Source organism: Accipiter gentilis, chromosome 14, assembly GCF_929443795.1.
Source record: "Accipiter gentilis chromosome 14, bAccGen1.1, whole genome shotgun sequence".
In the NCBI taxonomy this organism is placed as follows: domain Eukaryota; kingdom Metazoa; phylum Chordata; class Aves; order Accipitriformes; family Accipitridae; genus Astur; species Astur gentilis.
In genome coordinates, this window is record NC_064893.1 from 10,180,277 (window position 1) to 10,199,663 (window position 19,387).

At 45.3% G+C, this 19,387-nt stretch overlaps 4 protein-coding genes across 5 annotated transcripts in view; 1 reads left to right on the forward strand and 3 right to left on the reverse strand.

Annotated features, from left to right (window-relative positions):
• TGM4 (transglutaminase 4) overlaps positions 1-8,987 on the reverse strand; it is a 22,758-nt gene extending 13,771 nt beyond the window's left edge. The window contains exon 1 of the mRNA XM_049817228.1: positions 8,897-8,987. The gene's annotated coding sequence lies outside the window, so the exon portion shown is untranslated. The remainder of the gene's footprint in view (positions 1-8,896) is intronic.
• The window catches only part of ZDHHC3 (zinc finger DHHC-type palmitoyltransferase 3), a 435,152-nt gene that overhangs the window by 51,014 nt on the left and 364,751 nt on the right, over positions 1-19,387 (forward strand). The gene's annotated exons all lie outside the window — the stretch shown is intronic.
• On the reverse strand, positions 430-14,379 carry TMEM42 (transmembrane protein 42). 2 transcript variants are annotated; one of them, XR_007508138.1, is made up of 4 exons: positions 14,272-14,379; positions 10,059-10,205; positions 8,198-9,209; positions 430-1,705 (listed from the first exon to the last, which is right to left on the reverse strand). XR_007508138.1 is itself a non-coding variant. In XM_049817256.1 (3 exons), the coding sequence occupies exons 1-3, from the start codon at positions 14,377-14,379 to the stop codon at positions 9,066-9,068; spliced, it is 399 nt and encodes a 132-aa protein (XP_049673213.1). In that variant the 3' UTR covers positions 430-9,065. The 2 variants fall into 2 exon arrangements, 1 of the variants encoding a protein (XP_049673213.1); XM_049817256.1 differs by having other exon boundaries at positions 430-9,209.
• The window catches only part of KIF15 (kinesin family member 15), a 38,831-nt gene continuing 34,970 nt past the window's right edge, over positions 15,527-19,387 (reverse strand). The window contains 4 exon segments of the mRNA XM_049817201.1: positions 15,527-16,038; positions 16,343-16,474; positions 16,911-17,076; positions 18,748-18,785. Coding sequence (XP_049673158.1) covers positions 15,955-16,038; positions 16,343-16,474; positions 16,911-17,076; positions 18,748-18,785 — 420 coding nt within the window. The 3' untranslated portion in view covers positions 15,527-15,954.

Here is a 19,387-nt window from a genome sequence, read left to right on the forward strand (position 1 = left end):
AGGTAGGACTCAGTCTGCAAGGGTGGCATATCTAAATGTAGGATGTCCCTAAACAAGATCTCCCTGTGGAAGCCTTCAAAGGCACTAACTTTTCTCCATCAATTCAGGTAGCTAGGTATTTACTTTAGGAGGACTGTTTCATTTGGTGCTAAAATGTCAGTGCAAGCTAGGTGCTGAGTTAGCAGATCCCACCCTTTGAGCATGTCACGGCTTGCTGGCAGGTATATGTTGGGTGTCCTTACTTGAGAGCATGACTAGTGCATCACAGGGCACCGAGGGTTCAGTACACATCTATAATCTCACAGGACATCTGCATGAACATCTGAACCACCAGCATTCTTAGTGGACGGAGCATCACTCACCATTCAGCATCAGACAATGTGCTGGCAATTACATATTTCACTATTGAAAAAAACACTACAACCCCAATTTAGTTTTCAGCATTGCTTTTACTCTGCATTTCTTTCCTCCTGGAGGGTGAAAGACATTTTGTTTAGAAATAGCATAGGATGAAGTGAAGTATATGTGGAATGTTGGTACAATAACATAACCAGTAATACATGTAACCTGAACATTTATGATGTATATTACTGGTTTCCACTTAATTACAGCAAAAGAGTAATCTACTTCATCTGAAGTCACTGACAGCAGCTTTCTAATCCAGTCTCAACCTGTTTTTTTATATATATATGTCTATCTTTCCATGCTTGGTTGGAGGCAGCTTAAATTGTGTTGACCTAGTAGTCCTACAGCGAAAATTAAGAGATTTTTGTGAACAGGAACAGGTTGTTGGTAACACTTTGCTTCTGAAAAAATTTTGCTAGGTGTGTGCTGGAGGGTCAGCAGTGGAGGCAGGGCATGTATTCACGAGGGACAGTCACATTTCCAGTCCTATAGGGTTTTGCAAAAGGCAGATTTCAACAGTACGCATGTTCTGACCCTCACTTTGAAGCTCAGCATTCAAGGAAAGATTGTCGAAGTTAAATGGGTGCGGCTTCTGCCCTGCCATGAACCTACTCCCTCGTGGAAGGTGGTTGGTCTTTTCACTGTTTACATAAACTGTTTGGTTTATGCCAGCAGACAGCATCTAAGGTTCAGTTCTCTTTTCACTTTGTGCAGCTGCTGTCTTGCCTGCTCCCATTATCTTTTTCTGTGTACTGGTAGTATCTCAATTCAACGGCATAGCATTCAATGCTCCTGCATTAGCTTCCTCCCCTGGCTCATACAAGCTTGCCCTGCCAGGAAAGGCCATTGAACTGTAAAACCCTCCAAGGCAGTTGTTGGCAAGGTCTGAGAAAAGGGATTTCAACTTAAACTGCAAGAATGTTTTTCAGAGACATGGTTTCAGCTTGTTTCATGTTGTCAACACGGGATCTCTGTCCTTCCTACAGGCAAATCTCCTTTGGCCTTTGCTAGTCAGAGTGGCCTGAGTGGCTGGCTGTGGTTCAGCAGAGTGGCTTTTTTTGCTCCTCCTTGGTAAGGCTATGAAAAATACCAGCCCTTTTGAATTTTTTTTTCCCAAACAGTTACAATAGTTAATCACTTCAATCTGTCTCATAAAAGTATACTCTTCTAATTAACAGAAGCAGGAGATGGTATTTTTTTCGCAGACAATCTCCAGCCTATTGCCAATAACTTCAGCGACCTCCTTCCCAGCTTGCAAAATTGGACTCCAGAGGCTATCAGCCTTATCCGCATCTAATTGCTGCAAGGTAAGTCAGCTTATTAGCTGGCATAAAAAGGTAATAAAATGCAAGCAAATAAAATCAGAATTCCCCAGAAGCTGTTCCTCTATTTAGAAGCTTGCCCTTTGTCTCAGGTTTTATTTTGTGTATCAAAACCAACACAAGTCAAATTTCAGAGCGTGACCACAGATACGGCTGCCAAGCAGGAAGGACACAAAGTGCAACCCAATCCTTAGCTTTAGAATTTTATTCACTTACGACCCCATGACTAGTTATGGAGAAGCTGCCTTTTATAATCAGTGTACCAACCTACTCTTATAACCATCTAAGGCTTCAAGTTGCTTTTGCTTTGTCTTTTTTTTCCCTATGTCCAGTCAGACTAACACTCAAAATAAAACATAGATCAAAAGCAGCACGGCTTTCCTTTTCAGCTCTCTGGAAAGGTGAACACATCCTCCCAGCCAACCCACAGAGTTGCTCCGAGGTGCCAGGGGTTGAGCAGTGCATCTGCCAAGATACACAAGGATACAGTCCAGGTCTGGGTCCTGAGGGGCACCAGGGCAAGATGGTGCCTTCCACTGACCACAGGACTGCTCCCACACATACCATCTAGTATGTGTTCAGTCCTTCCTGAATCACAGCCTGGGGAACAATAAGTCATGAGAAGTCTCAGGGGGATAAAAAGAAAATAACACACAGATGGAGAACAGCTGAGGATCTGGTCCATGTGTTTTGAACTGGACATTATCTGAGGTGCTATGTTGGTCCTCCCCTCACCATGTCATTAAGCTTGTATCTCAGTCATTAGGAATTTCCTAGCAGCGAGATGCATCACATCCACATAATCTCCTGACATGCTAGTGCTGCTGTTACTCTTGAAAGGAGAGCTGATCTGATCACTTCTCACTCATGTACACCAGCCATGGGCCATGACAGTGGCCTGTTAGCTACGCCCCGAGGGCATCCCGTATTCCCAGCAGGCAGATTCTCTTCTAATCTTACATGAGCCAACTTGTGGCAGGCAATCCTCAGGGGTTGATGCAAGATGGCCAAGCCCAATTCTTAACTGATTTCAAGTCACCTGGCCCCAGCTACCTGCTAATGAGTTTCTCACAGTCAAATACCAGAGAAATGACTGATGCCAATAAAATTATTATGGAAATTCCATTGTTTCCTTCTCAATGAACCTTGAAAGAGGGTTTTTTGACCTAAAGTTAAGGATGTAGATGGCTAACTTTGGGCATTTACCTCCAGAAGGAATGAAAACCATGTCACTCTGTGGCCAGCCCAGTGCTGCCTACAGGGAGTCAGCTTCTGAAGAAGGCAAAGAGAGAGATAAAACAGAGACCATAACTACATATATACCCAATGTAGGCTTAACGCTTGTCAGGCAAAACACTCTTGTGTAGCACTTCCCCTGCCCTGAAAGAGAAGTCCTGTAGTCATCACAGGAAACTGAGGTTTTAGGCCAGGCCACCTTGGAAAAATATAGAGCTGCTTTAACAGCAAGCCAAAATGCTATAATGTTAAAATATCTTTTCTGGTTATTTTTCAAGATCCGTTTCCCCTTCCCTTGCTGAGATGCAAGAGGCAAAATTGCAAAATCAGTCTAGATACAGGGAGCAATGATGTGTGAAGGTCGAACTTGGGATTTCAGTACTATGACCGCTTGACCCTCAACTCTGGTACAACTGTTGCACTGGAAACACCGAAATAAGCATGCTCCGGTGCTGAAATGATTACATTAGGTACTGGACTAATATGACTCAGGATAAGGTACTTCTGCTTCTCAGCAAAACACTTAAGAATTTTGTACAAGAAATTACAAAAGCAGATCTCTAACATGTGACTTCTCCCAGACAGCAGCTTTTTTTCTTAGTAAAATCGCTCCCTTTTTGAACCCAAGGAACCCGCCAGCCTCTGCTTAGGGTCCAACAGGGTGGGTGCAGTTACTGCAGGGCCATATCCACCCTACTGCCACTGACCCATGAACTAGCTTCAAGTGTGCTTGTATGACCACAATGACTGACTGAAGTGTGGACACATATCCACAGACTACACCTAGAGCAAACAATACGAAAAGGCACAAGGAAAAATAAAGCAGAAGAGGGCTGCAAAAAATAAATGGCAAGGGCAGGGAAATCAATAGCGCAAATATTGAACCAGGGATCAAATAGCTTATCCATATATTAAAAACAGCTTCAGAGAACAAGGAAAATACTGACAGAATACTTTCTCACCTACAGGATACATGTTCGGTTGCACGTGTCTAAGTGAGAAAACAGAAACTTGCATACCAGTGTCTTCAAGTAACATTTCTTTCTGCAGGGGTGGGGTAACAGCTTCTCCTATCTGTCTGTGTGGGTGTGCGTGTCTGTACACATACAGATGTACACAGTCTATAGACTATAGGTTAGATTATGCCATGCCACACCCCCAACAGCCAGCAGTGCAACTGAAATCACTACGCGGTGGGAAAGGAGAACCTTCCTAGACCAGGAGGACCAGGAAGGATTTGCAGGAAGGAGCCAGTCCTACACAGTGCTGGGGATCCAGCTCATGTGTGCTGTATGGGAGCAGACCCAAAGCACAGCGGGTGCAAAGGCTTTGGCCCACCCCTGGACACGTAGATATCGCATGTGGTAGTCTCCTTGGTATGGTGGGACTGACTGAGGGCAGGGATCTGTAGCTACCTGCCCTGAAAAGCAACCAAGCCAGCATACTCCTGCTCAGCCATCTTTGGAGCATCCAGGTCACTGTCCTTCACAGCAGCACGAGATGCTCTCACCTTGGTGGGCAGCTGGAGTAGCTCCATGCCCACCACAGTTTCTTACAAAGCATTTTCCTGCAGCACTGGTTCCTGGCAGAGCCATGCCTGTGAGCTGCCTTAACTCAGGAGTGCCCTGAAGGGAAGGAGTCATTCCAAATACCTCCTCACTGGATGAGGAAACAGTTGCTTGGCAGTGGGAGATGGGGCATTTGTAATGCCTCATCCTTCCCTGGGGCACTGTTCATTTCTCCCCAAGTGTTGCCTTAACTTACTCAAAGCAATTAGGTTCAAAGCCCTGGCTGATGTTCAGACCATGCACAGGCACCAAGAGCAGGTCATGGTGCAAGCAGACTTGTTTGACTCCTACCTTGATGCAAAAACAGAGAGGCTCCGCTTGTGTCAGAAGGAGGTGAGCTGCTCACACGGCTAAGCCCCAGGCCCAAATCCCACAGGCAGGATGAAACCTCAGCGTTTAGTGACCTCTGAGTCAAGCAAGATTTGAGTGATGGGTTCAAAATGTACGTGCCTTTTCCAAAAAGTGGTGGTACCATCTGCCACTCCCCACTTACTACCACTCTTTCCAGCTCTTCCCACCCACTTATTTCCGTCATCATGACTTTATCCCCACGGGGTGCACCAGAGCCTGCGTGCAGTGCAAGACCTGTGCAGGGCTGAGCAGGGTGCATCATCTCCCCCCAGCAAAATGGGAGCGGGAGACCCAACCCAGGAGCTCCCCAGGCATTAACCCAGCACCAGCAATCCCTCCGGACTTCAAGGGTGTGCAGTAGCCCCGGGAGCTGCTTAGTAAGTCTTGGCAATTAGTACAGCCATTCACAGCCACTTTTCCTTAAACTCCAAGGAAAAACGGAAACAACCAAGAGGGTTATTACACAGTCAAAAACCAAAAAGTTTCCTTGGAGAGTGAACAGAGTGGCTGGTTGGTTGCTCAGCAGGGCAAAATGTGTCCTGCATATGTCAAGTGCTGCTGCTGGACCTGGGTTACTGCGGTGCTGCATGCAGCTACGGGATGGAGCACTGCAATGTCCAGGCTTCCCTGTGCTTTGGTCACCCCATGCCGGGGTGCTGCAGCTGGCCAGTGTTACCCTGCCCTGGGAGCCACCACTAGCTTTGCACGCAGCAGGCTGGCTGCTCAACCAGCAAAGGTTCAAATGCACAAAGCACTTCATTATCAGCAGCTGAGTACAGTGGGCTCCTTCTCCTTTGGTAACAGTGCACTTGTTTTCAGGCTATGAATGCATATGTGAGCGTCTGTTATGGTTTCTGTGGTTAGCCAACAAGCCTCTGGTGGCCTAGGTCCATATGGCACCTCAAGGAGGAACCTCCTTTCCATGGCACAGCAGCATTTAAAGGGAACTGCCAAACTTGGAGGCAAAAGGGCAAACCAGTTTCAGTTACAGACAGTGTTGCCCATGAAATTCGTCCATAGGTCACAGGAAGTCCAAACTCCTGCCCAGACAGGATGATCACCAACACTAGCTCAGGTCAGCTGAGGTCTTGTTTAGCTGAGCCTCGAAAACCTCCATGGGTGGAGACTCTGCTGCCTTTCTGTAACCTCCTGGTGACGTTTTTTTTGCCTTATGACCAGCTTGAAACTCCCAAGACATAACCCATGCCTGTTGCCTCTTCTTGTTCTGGCCACTTCTATGGAGAGGAGCTTGGCTCCTTTCCAAGCATGTCAGCTGCTATCACGTCAGCCTGAGCCTCCCTATCTCCAACAAGCCCACATCCCTCAGCCTCTCCTTGTAGGCCCCTGCCATCTTGGTCTCCTTGTGCCAGACCAGTTTCCCAACACCCCTCTTGAACTGGGGGGTCCAGCACTGGAAACAACACCCCAGGTACAGCCATTGATTACATCAGAGCCCTGAAGTCACCGCCATCCTTCAAGTTATTTTGATATATGCTGTGACTGAGAAGTTGTACAAACCTTCCAAGTTTCAGTGGTTCCTTGTCAATGACAATAGGGACATTTCTCAGGTTTTACTTATAGCTCCTTATCTAACCAGTCAAACTGTGCTTTAAGGTTCACCTGCAATTATAATTTCATTTGGCTTTGTTCCTTGTAAAGGTATACAAGGTATTATTTACCTTAGAATATAATACTCTCGGACCTTGTTTATACAACCAATTTTTCAAACGCTTCTCACCATTAATTCAAGAATACTTCAATCTTCATGAGCGATGTTGTGAACCATGCTGTTAACCATGCACCTGATTCTTCTACTATTTAAAGCGTGACATGGTGTAGCCCCGCTTGAAGAAAATCTGATGAAGAAGATGCTGAAAAATTAGGGTTGGGCTTGAGAATGAGGGGAAGGTGCAGGAAAGACTCATTACAGCCAAGACCTGGGATATGTGCAAAGAAAAGTGTATTTCACTGAAATTTGAGTGGAAATGTGTGCCCGAGACTCTTCTCTAAAAATACCTCAGCTTAAGTGTGCAAAAACTCCACACAAGCAAACTACTGTAGTTCCTGCATAAGGATAACCCACCTTCTGTCCTGGTAAATCAAGGTCTTAGGGTTGGCCGTGATCTTCAGCCTTACAAGGCCTACCATATTTGAACCACTCACTCTTCAAATACGGCTCGCCCATTAGTCTCACATCACTTTTTTGTGCATCTGTGGTCTAAAATATCTGTAAATATTAAATTTCAGCCACTGAGCTTTGAACAGTGTTTTAGTTTGGAAATGCCGGCACCCCTTTTTGAGATCATCTCCAGCTGCATTTTGGACAACTACATATGAACCATTTACCGGATGTGCACTGCTTCAATGTATGGCGACTGCAGCCTTCCTTGCAGCCCTGGCCCCACACTGACAAGCAACACTGGCAAACATGGGCCAAACCCTGTGTACATAGAGGAGAGGGATTCTGCCCAAACTGTACCCACTCGGCAATCTTTTCCTCCCCCAACAACTGGAGGAAAACTTGTTTCCATTCCCACCTTCAAGTGTTTACAACAGTGAATTTACAGCTGTTGTTTGTGTTCTTCCGCCTTAAAAGCGAGTGTCACCAAGTGAATTGCTGCACATGCTTTCTGCACATGTGCAAACATCTCCTAGACCTTGACCTCCAAAAATGACTGTAATAAAGAAATGTCAGTTTTAAGATAGCCCATGTTAAAAAACTTTCCGAAAGGTTTGTTAGGAGGAGGGGCAACAGCCAAATTAACCAGAGTGGAGAGAGTCTGGTCCTTCTCCTGCTACTCCCACAAAGACAGCCACGGCTTACAGCTGGCTGAGTTAGTAACAAGGGCAAACAAGTCAGGCTTGCAGCCTTCATTATTTCTCCATCATGTACAAAGGTCTAAGGAGACTTGTACTTAGAAATGCATAGTTCCTAGTTGTCATATCCACAGACCTATGAGGGATGCTGGGTCACTGCATCAAGTCTCAGCTTCCCAGGCAGCTGGATGTGTCCCACTCTTTGTATCACTGCTGCTACCCAAATTGCTCCCCAGGTGCAAAGACCCATGTTGGTACGGAGGAAAGGCACTCTGCTGTCTTCCTCACCACATATGCAGCTGCCCTCTTTGGAGAGGAAGACTTATGAGCACACAGAGAGCAGAGGCAAAGGCTTTGCCCCTCTTGGGACACGGCTGTCAGATGTGATGAGCTAGGATGGTCTGCTGAAGCAGGGGACTTGGAGCAAAACACCTCCCAGCCTCTTCTGGGAACACTGACTTTTCATCTTTCTGATACAAAGAAGGAAAAGGCACAAACCCAACTCCAGTGGCATTTTCACCTGCAAGTCTATTTTTACGCTCCTGCTGGACACGGTGCAGATCTGCCAGTCACGATAAACCTGACAGGTTCTGATAACGGAATTTGTTGAACACCGACACTCCTAGTGAAAGTGGCTGACTGTTCACATGCAGCCTGTTGTATTGTCCCAAAATTACACTTTGACCTACACGCAGCAGGAAGGGTGATCAAAACCCCATCCTGGTTAAAGTTTAAAGGAAAAAGTGGCAACCTTACAGTGAGTAATGTCAGGAATGGGTAAGCGGAAGTTACAGGCGTCAGATACAAATGGCAAGCTAAAAGGTGTATGTGACTCATAGGGGAAGCTGAAGGAATTAATGAAAGGGTCCACAGCCTTACAGGCAGCAGCAGGCATGGGCCCACTTCAAGAGGAAGAGAGGAAAAGTCAGGAAACAGCAGAGCAGAAGTATCAGCTGCCTTCAGTGATTGCTTTTCTAATTTGGGATAGGTCCTCTTATGGAAAAGTACTGATGCACATGCACCTTCCACAGCTACCACGTTTACTTTCAGCCTTCCCCAAACTGGAAAAGCTCCACAGCCGCAGGTGTGTGAAGGAAGAGGAGTGGCTGATAAGCCTCTGGCCCTGATTTCTACAATACTGACTCAGAGCGGACCAGCTCCCTCCGAGGCTGTCACTGCCACCACACCACCACTGACCTGCCAGGAAAGATGCGACCAGAATGACTTTGTGAGTCGGCAGATCAGCAGGTGAGCAGGGGTTAGCAGGTCCATGGCCAGTGCATTCAGAGTTGGCTGGGGGCTGGGGATGGTGTCACGAGGCAGGCTGGCGAGGGGTGGCATAGCGCTGCGCCCCCGATGGCAGCCATCACGCCTCCTTCTTCTCCACTGGGAGCTGCGCTGGCTGGGGCGCAGCTGTGTGCAGCAGCACGAGGCCACAGAGTGTCACGGCAAGGCCGACCCACCACAGAGGCGTCCATGTCTCCGCGAAGAGAAGCTTGCCCAGGATGGCCTGAAGGGAAGGACAGAGACAAAGCTTTGCTGGGCGGAGCCACCCCAAAGCCTCCTGCGCTGCCAGAACTGCAAGGACTTCTTCTGCTGGGAGAGCCAGCCCTGGAAAAAACCTGCTCAAGGAAACTCCTGCTGGGACCACCAATAGAAATGGCTGTTCCACCTGATGCCAGAGATGACCTACTCTACCATCCAGCCTGGAAGCACAGCCATACTGCTGTCCCAAAGCAGGATTCTGACAGATGCGCGTGTGCTTTGCTGCCTTCCCAGCACCTCTCGGGAGCCAAATCTCCAGTCAACTGGGTGATTCCAGTCAGTAAAAAAAGGGCCTCAGTGACTTGAGTTTTGGACACCACCATGATCCAACTGAGTTGGAGCACAGAAACAAGGTGGACAGCTGCTGAGAGTGAAAAGCAAGCACAAGAAACCAGTGGGTCAAAAATGCTCTTGCTGCCACTAGAGGTGGTCCATCTTCACACTCAGCTTGGGTAGTTTTAGCTTGTCACAGGTGAGGTGTTGCAAAGGAAGAGCAAAACAAAGCAAAGCTCCCAGCTCTGGCTCTCACTGGCAATTAGAAAAGTTCAGTAAATCATGCAGCAAGGCATGGCACTGGGCAGCAGTGCCCTTCCTCCTGCAACACCCAGAAAAGTCCTACAGCCTCAGCCGTGAACAACTGTCAGGGCGGCTGAGACCCAGTACAATCATTTTACGTCTGCCTGTAACTCTCCCTTCGTGGCCAGCAACGCCGGTCACGCTAGGAGATGAGCTACGACCAGTTGCATCCAGAGTGACTGTTCCCACATCGCTGTGCTCCTCCAGGCTTCAGTGCATGGGGAAGGGATCTACTCACCGAAGAGATGAAGTTGGAGGCCGTCGTCGTCACAGAGGCAGCGGCCGAGGAGGAGGAGAGTCGCAGGGCTTTTGCAAAGACTGTCCACATCATTGCATTGCACGCAAACACCAAGCCAATACAGCCAATGCGAAGCAGCACAGGCAGCTGTAGGATGAAAGAGAAAACCCCACTTATTTTCACTGACTGCTCATTCACCCTCACTAATTCATGGGCACTTTGGAGCAAAAGCCAATAGCATGGGCTTTTGAAACTGAATTACAGCTGGTATTACATGAAGATGAATATATTAAATCACAGAAGGAAAGAGAAGGAAGGAAACAGCCCTGGACAGAGCGTGACCCTGGCATGTCCTGCCATGAGTCCTCGATAGAGTATGGAAAAGGGTCAAGTTCAGCCCTGCCAGAGACAAACACCAAAGATGTATGTGCTGGTGCTGCCTGTGGTCCAGGACCCGCCTGCTGTGAATTTGGACTGACACCCAAACTACAGGTCCTCACCACCTCCCGTGACCTGGCCTGCCTTACTTCTGCAGCGAGGGCAGAGTGGAATCCTCTGGGAGGAAAGCAAGAGCTGACAGGCTTCATGCCTTATTTTGCACACTTGCTGGAGAGCAGACTTACTGAAACCTCTCTGCCCCAGCATTTAGCAGCAACAAAACCACCTCTGAATTCAAGGGACTTCAAGGCCAACTAGGTTCTGAAGAAAGACCTCCCTCCTTGGACAACCTGACAAGACACGTAACAGCCTCGGTCTGAAAAAAAGGGCACAGTTTTCCCTAAAAAGCTTTCACCATTCACAGTCTCCCCCAACACCCATCATTTTAGCTGCTGCGGCCATCTCCCTAGCCCCCTGGGTACCAAATACTTGATGTGAAGACACCAAGGGAGGAGATCACAGGCAGATCAGGACTCTCACAACCAATCAGGGAGCACACAAGGGCAAGTGAAAGCAAGGCTTTGTCTAAGCCTGTAGCAATCATGCCTTCATAGCCTGTCACCTTTCAGTCCATGGTGGGATTCATCTCGAAGCAGACAGAAATGTAGGTGTGAAGCCACCAACAAACATGGCTGAGAGGTGGCACCTGCCCCATGGGAATGGCTGCACTGTGGCCTCCTGTCCCCCGCCCCCATCAATGGGGGCCACCAACCCTGTTCTGCTCCCACCCAGAAGAAGAAACGAATAACTGCAAGCTAGCAGAGGCCACAGGGATTTCTGAAACAAGTGATGTAGCAAGTACAGAGTTAAAAGGAAAAGGCTGTAAAGCAAATCCCTGCTTGATGGCTGGCGCAAGGTCTCTGAGACTAACCCCATCCCAGAGATGAACGGTTCTGGTGTTTGGCCTCATTTTGCTCCACTTGTGGCAAATGTCTCCAACTTTATCAGGGTAATGGTAAATGATCCAAAACAATTCCTACCAGTGAAGCACTTTGCTTTCCCACCGCCGCCATGGCAAACTCTGCAGAGAGGGGTAAGAGGGACAACCAGGCCCAGCTGCTACTGGTCTTCTAAAGACGAAATCTGCTGCTGTGTTACGGCTCACTGTGGGATGATGTTTGCCTCCCAGCTTCACCCTCTGCCTGTGTGACCAGACAGTTTTACCTTGCTCAGGGCAGTTGTGTACATCCACATATGCCTCTAGTGGGTTGGCAGACTTGGGAATAAAGAGATGAGAGGGGAAAACAATTCTCTGTGTTTCACCTAAATTCAGTATATCATTTCTGGATCAGAAAGAGCCTACTTTCTACTACTAGGAAAAAGAGGCTTAAGAAAAAAGAGACCTTGTTACCATCTTTAACCACCTACCCAAGGGTGTAGAGAGGATGGAGCCCAGGCTCTTCTCCAAGGTGTGTTGGGATATGACAAGAGGCAGCAAGTAAAGATTAGAACAAGTGTTGATCTGATACAAGGAAAACCAAAGGTGATTAAACACTGGAACAGAGGTCAGGAGCTCTCCAACCTTAGAAATATTAAAAATTTGACTGGAGAAGGTCACAAGCAATGTGTTGCAGAGCAGTGGGTAGACTCCAACCTCCAGAGTTCCTGCATGACTTGAATTAGTCTGCAAGTCTATCGGCAGTGTAGCAAAGCTGGTTCCCACCATCGCAGCAGCTATGCTACCTTCAGAAGTGACCCTGAACTCATGGGTTCTTCTTCTGATCTTCCTCTATTACAGAGCCAGGGAAAACAGCTGCAGTGTGCTCTGGAGGTGACACATGCCCAGAACGAAGGTTTTCCAGAGTCTGTGTCCTGGGCAGAGGAGCAGTTATCACAATGGCACACAGGCAGAGATATGAACATCCCCAGGTGTTCCCCACAGGGAAGGAGGGAGGTATAAATTCCTCCCCTGCTAAGGGCTCAGCTGAGCCAGCCCAGTGAGTCAAGGATTACTCCTCTGACTGCTTTTCTAAGAGGAGATTAATTTCAGTGTACATTTCAGATAGTCCAGATTCACTCCTGAAGTGGCAGAAGTTGCCCAGGACCATGTCCAGACAGTGTCTGAGTATCTCCAAGGATGGAGACTTCACTTCCCTGAGTAAACTGGGCCAGCACTCTGTCACTCTCACAGTGAAAAATTGTTTCCTGGTGTTCAGGGGGAACCCCCTGCGTGTCAGTTTGTGCCCATCGCCTCTGGCCCTGTCACCGGGCACCACTGGAAATAGCCTGGCTCTGTCTTCTGTGCACCTTCCTTTCAAATATTTGTATACATTGATAAGATTCCCCCTGAGCCTTCTCTTCTTCAGGCTGAACAGTCCCAGCTCTCTCAGCCTTTCCTCACAGGAGAGATGCTCTGGGCCCTTCATCATCTGCGTGGCCCTTTGCTGGACTCCTTCCAGCATGTCTGTCTCGTTTTTGTACTGGGGAGCCTGGCACTGGACCCAGTATCCCCGGTGTGGCCTCACCAGTCCTGAGCAGAGGGGAAGGATCACCTCCTTTGACCTGCTGGCGACACTCCACCTTGATGACATGACACTTTGTCATAGCACATTCAATAAAAAACCCACCAAAAAACCCCCAGCAAAGGGGCAATATTTCTATAAATTTCAAAGGAGAAAAATACTCAGAAAAGATGCTGTCAGCATTTTCAGTAATTCGACGCTCTGCTCTTCTGCCGGTGCAGAACACAATCTTTTTTGGGGGGGATTCGGAAGACTATCAGGATTTACATTTTTTGGTTCTCCTTCCTGTCACCCCTTCTGATATATTGGAAAGAGTCAACGGGATTGGCAAGTACTGAGTTTTTGCTTTCTTTAACCATTTCTTAATAATCACACAAGTCAATTTTCTTTTTTCCTGATACAAGGCTGGATTCAGATCTAGTTTCTCTTGTGGGTTCTCCTTTGGATTCCAAGTCCAAATGTACATTTGCTACATGAACAACAACCCCCAACCTTTACCCAAATGAGTCCCCACAATGTGTTTTTATGATACACATATGCCATCTCTCTCAGTATCTCCCCGTTCACAAACAATCTTGTGTACATCTCCACCTCTGCCATGCCCATGTGAGAGGTCACTCCTGTAGGTAAGGACACTGTATTTTTGAGGTGAAAGGCCAGCAAGTCCCACATAACCTTCCAGCAGAATGAGGTTTGAGAAACACAACCGAGATAAAGATCATCCCCTATGAACACGCAATGGAGAGCTCACCAGATGAGCGCATCAGCTGAGCAGCACAATGCAAACCAACTGCTCCACCTCTCTGCTATTGTCACGAGTGAACAGAAGTAGAACGAGAGGGAGAAGGGCAATGTTATTGGCAAAACAGCAGTCAGAAAACAAGTGTTTGATAGTCAAGTGCACCAACACCTTGCTTTTAAAGTAAAACTGACAGAAAGCCACTGGCCTTTCAGAGTTGGGTTTGGTTTTGGGCATTCCCATGCCATGCTTGTTCTCCTCGCCTTTACACACCAGCAGACTTGCTTCAGTCTTCTTGCCCTGGGTTTACATTACCACCATGCATTACTCAACACCCCAGCAGCTACAAGGCTCGGCTCCGCTCTCCAAAACCGGTTACCCCGCAAATCCCTCTGAAGACAAGTGCAGGACACCCCCTGGAAGAGCCGGCGTGCTTCCTCCCCGCCACAGATGCAATAAGAAGCGAAGCCTTAACGGCCGAGAAACGCCTGTCGGCGGCGGGGGGAAGGCCGCACGCAAAACACACGTTAACTCATGGCAGTCGCTTCCCTGCCCCGATTTCCTCCATCCTTACCCAGCCTCCGGCCGCCTCCCCGCCCGGCCCCAGCGCCAGCTTCGCCGCGGCCGCCGCCGCCGCCGCCAGCAGCCCCGCGACCGCCGCGGCCGCCCCACCGCCCCTCATGGCGCCGTGGCAGCAGCGCGCCTGCGCAGAGGCGGGCGGGAAAGGAAGGAGGGAGCCGCCGCGGAGCTGCCTTGCTGGAGGAGGGGGAGCGGGAGAAAAATGCTCGTGTGCGGTGTTCATTTATATACAAATGCTTTATTTTCTTTTTTTAAAAAAAGGACAGAGGACGGGAGCAGCGTAAGTCCCAGTGCCGACGTACAACGCAGACAGCGGGGCTCGCTCCTCCCCAGCCGGGCCGCAGGGCGGGAGTGCGGAACGAGTCACCCCGGGCAGGCGGGTGCTGTGGGGAGCACCGGCGAACGAGAACGGGGCAGTAACACAGCCCACGGGAGGCAACGGCTTCGCGGTCCCAGACCAAGCTCCGGAGCGCTAGTAATCATAGGGTGGTTACGTCTACAGGACAAAAACCCTCCCCAGGTTAAGGTCAGGTTTTTACTTCTATATCAGAAAGAAAGCTGCAGCGTTAAGCAACTTTAAAATTCATAGATAAGCATAATAAGATAAGATTCTTCTGAAGAACCTCAGCAGGTATCCTCCCTTTGCTTGATGCACATCTCCCTCTTCGCTCCCTTTTACCTCGAAGCTTGTGGGCAAAAGTAGTACTGTACAAAGTAGCCAAAAATAGAATGGTAGGATTACTGACAGTAAAAAAAAAAAAAAAAAAAAAAAAAGTGCTACACACACAAGTGTTTGGTACTGGTATATAAATCAATGTTTTGTGTTTCACTAAAAAAAAAGTTTTAGTTACTTCCAATAAATCTTGAGTGCAATTAAATGAACTTATGCTATAGTCCTAAAATGTTCTGCATAGTTTCAGATCTTGCTTCTTACAATTTCTAGCTTTCGTTTGATAAGAAAATTGTTGAAAAATACTTAGAATTTCCTACAGTGCTAATATAGAGGTCTGCTGTAAATTTATACCGGAGAAAAAAAAAAGGTTTAAAAAAGCATTTTAATTTAAAATAGAGAAAGAAAAGAATACAAAGCCAAAAGATATGTATAGCGCTATTTACAAGTCTATTACTAAATTCACATTTGTGCTGTACTGAACAAACTTCAATATGAAAATTGTTTTTAAGCAACCCAGTAAGAACACCCTATGTTTAGCTAAAAAACCAAACAAACCCCCAAAACCAAACCCAAACCAGCTCCCCCCCCCCCCCCCCCCAAAAAAAAAATAAAAAAAATTGTGCTTTTAAAAATTTGGGTCTGGTGGAAAACATAGTATTTCAGAAGAGGTAGGAACCTGAATAAAAGTACAAAAGGAAACAAAAATCCAGGTGTGGTCCCAACTGAGAAAGCTTTTCCTTGGCAAGGTATGAAGGTTTCAAGGAAGTATCTTCCAGCACCTATACAAAATCAGTTTTTGAAAAACTATAGGAAAGTGTTAATATGTCATTGAAAGCTGCCCACATAGCTGGAATAAAATTTTTCACTAAAAGTCATTACCAGCAAAAAATTCAGGAACTAAAATACTTGATTATTCCAGGACCACAGCAAAAGTCAAGTTTGACAACTGGCTTTTGCTTATTCTGTACACTTTAAAAATATGGCTCTGCAGTTTTATTTGTGTCATTATAGCTGATCGCGATGTCTACATATGTCAGATCTTTTTGATTCCTTCAAAAAAGCATTTTCAACTCGTAGTTTTTCAGTCTCCTGTAAAACAGGAAAAACATGGGTGTATTAAGGAAGTTATACTCACTTCTTTGGTATTTCTAAATAAGTGGTATCTACACTTGTTTAAGTGTTTTATACACTATGTACCTGAGGAAATAAAATGGGGGAATTCTTGTCTGGGGCCTGTGAGGAGACAGACCAGCCATGACCTACACAACTGCATAAAATCAGAGGTATCTATTACTCTCCAGCAAAAGAGCAAGAACTTTTGTTTTCATTCTCAAAACGTAGCTCTCTTCTATGTCAGGCCATTACTTCATCTGTATTCTACTCTGCAGCTTACCTCTGTAAGTTTAGCATAATCTTTCTTCAGTTTCACAAGATACTGAATCTTCTGGTTTAGGTTTTGATGACCAAGTAATTTCCCATTCTCCTCAGCAAGAAATTCAACTTGCTTCCTCAGCAAGTCCATTTCCTGTAATTAATAAATACATCATGTACTTCTTAACTGTAGCCCCTCCTTCTGTTTTCAGAAGAAATAGCCTCTTTAGAACTATTAACATACTAACATTTAAGTTTGTTGTAACATATGATGCAAGAGTTGGGTTTATTCAGGAAATACATAGTTGTCTTGTGTCTCCTTAGGTACTACATTAGATCCCTCTAAAAGGGGGGAAAAAAAAAAAGCACCATTTGATTTGTATTACGAATCGCAACAGTGATTTCCGTACCCGGAGTTCCACTAGTGCAGGCAGCTGCATTACACATACAACTAAACTGCAAGACAAAACATTTTTAGAGACAGTCTTTGATCACTAATTAATTCAGAGTATTGTCCAGTTAGCAACAGCTCTACCTCTGCTGAATAAGATTCTACTGTAAAGACAACAAAAAAATTATACATATATAACCTTTCCAATTCTGTCTTTCTCTTCATACGTTTCCTCCAGTTTTGATCGAATTTCTTCTTTTTCATGAAATGCTTTCAGCTCCAAAGCTCTTGTTCGTTCCATCTCCAGAGTCATTTCAAGACAAGTATCCTCTTTGATTTTGAGGGTATTTTTGGTCTCTTCTAATCTGCCAATGTAAAAGAATCATAAAACATTAAAAAAACAACATCAATGGCATACAACTGGATTACTAAGTCAGCCTTGCAGATGGAGACAGGCTCCTTTAAAAGTATCCTTTTGAGGCAATATATTTCCCGAGAACTCAGTGCTAAGAGAAGGAAAAATTTCATTTGGCTTCACAGCTCCTGTATTTTGATACTCTTGTAACTAGGCAGTGTTTTGGAGTTGCTTTTCTTTTTGGGAAGTATGCTGTTTCCAATCCAGGACATACAGCTCCACTCATAAAAGAAAATAAAAGCTTCACCTACAAGAACACTTAGAATTATACAACTAAGGCATGTAAATTTGTCAGATGTACTCTGCTCTCTTCAAGTTTCCCCCAAATTGCTTGTTTGTATATGGCTTTTCCCTAATAGCCTTATTGCTCAGAACCATCTCTGAAGAGCTCAGACATGGTCTGAGCTTGTTTGGCCTTGGTAACAGAAGGACCACCACTTTAGACAGATGTCTTGTCTGATGAAAATGTTCTAATTCTATCAGGTTCCCAGAATATTGAACCATGCCATCAAACTTAGCAGCCTTTCTACTGAGTGTATGACCCTTAGTAATTTTGCATGTCTATTCAAATATTGCATAAATTAAAATGTTTTTGTCATCAGTTTTGTTTCACTGAAGCCTGGTGTTTAAGACCTACTCTGTGAAATCAGTATTCATTTGCTGCATTTGTCAAGACATTTTCTTGACGACTAAAGAATCTTTTTCCTCTTTGTACATTATTTGTTTGTATGAGACATTGTAGCACTGTTATAAAGCTTATTTTAGAGATGAGACAGGTGTGGAAAACCAATGCATCGAATAGCAAAATAACCCCTCATCAAGACTAGGGTTTCTGGAAAACTTAATATAAATTACTTTTGAAATGACTGTGTGCATAAAAACTATCTTAATCCTTAAAAGAAGTTACTTACGTAGAAAGCATTCCATTAAATGTAAATAACTCAAATATTAGGAGATTCAGCCACTATGAATCCTGAAGCAGTACAGATCAGGAAAAGAACAGCAGGAGCAACATTTTCAAACTAATTTTTTATCTACTAATTCAGTATTTTATTTCTTGACTACTATCCATACAAGGTGTAAACCACTTGAATTTTGAGGACTACTTGCACAGTAGTGCAAACACAATCTAGGAATCCTCTAATAAACAACTTTCATTATTAAGCTGAAGCGCAAAAATTTAAACAAATAGCATAAAAAAGTGCAAAGAATTAGATTAAATTTAAAATTATAAAATATTTATGATATTAATAAAGAATATTTCAATTTAATTTGAAAAGGAAGGTGCTTAGAATTCACTGCATATAAAATAATTCAAACCAGATCATTTTAAACAATTCAAAATGTCCCTTCCAATTTCAGTTTTTCTATGGTTCCACTTATTTGAGAGTACTGTCCTGATATATAATGCTACCCTTTTAGGAAATGTAGTAATAGGTGCTACTACCACCTACTGATGAGAAAGAGTAAGAACTCATGCGTCTTGCAGAAGTGCAAACAACATTACCAAATCACATCTTGTATAGTTTCAGATCTTGGACTTCCATTGCTTAAATATACCTTTTTGGTATTTATGAGTTTAATATAAGTCTTCAGTTCAACAAATAGTATTTAAACTTACTCTGCTTTGATTTTCAGCATCTCCTCCATTGCTTTAATCTGTAAAAGTTCAAAAATATTAGTTATATTCTTAATGTTTAATATAAACATATATATATTTAAAATTATTTGTCACTTAATTGAAGCTACATATCTCCTTGCAGATCCTACCAAAATCATCCTCCTGCCCAGTAACTCGCATGTCTAATATTCACTACAAGTTCATCTCTTTGCTATATGCACATATTTCCAATTTCATGCCAGCACAAATGACCCACAGCAGTATCTATCTGCTCATTCATACAGAGCAGAGCTCTAATGGGGGTTCTTCTGTCGGAGATCCATGGCAACCTCCACTGCGACATTAACTTCCCTTTGGCAGAGCCTTACGTTAGCAAGTGACACAATTTGCATCTTCCAACTCTGGAGATGAGTCAGATTTAGTGATCTGAATCTGGTTTTGCTTATTGTGCAATCTGACAGCCAGGTCATTGGTGTTAGACCAAGACAGAAACCGTAAGATGTAAGACTGTAAGAAACCGTAAGGCTGTATCTGGTAGAAGTCACTAGAAATCAGTGTTTGTTTCACTGCCACAGAATAGAAGAAAACATGTTAATAATACTTTACAGCAGGAAAACAGCAACTGACATGAGAAGGGTAA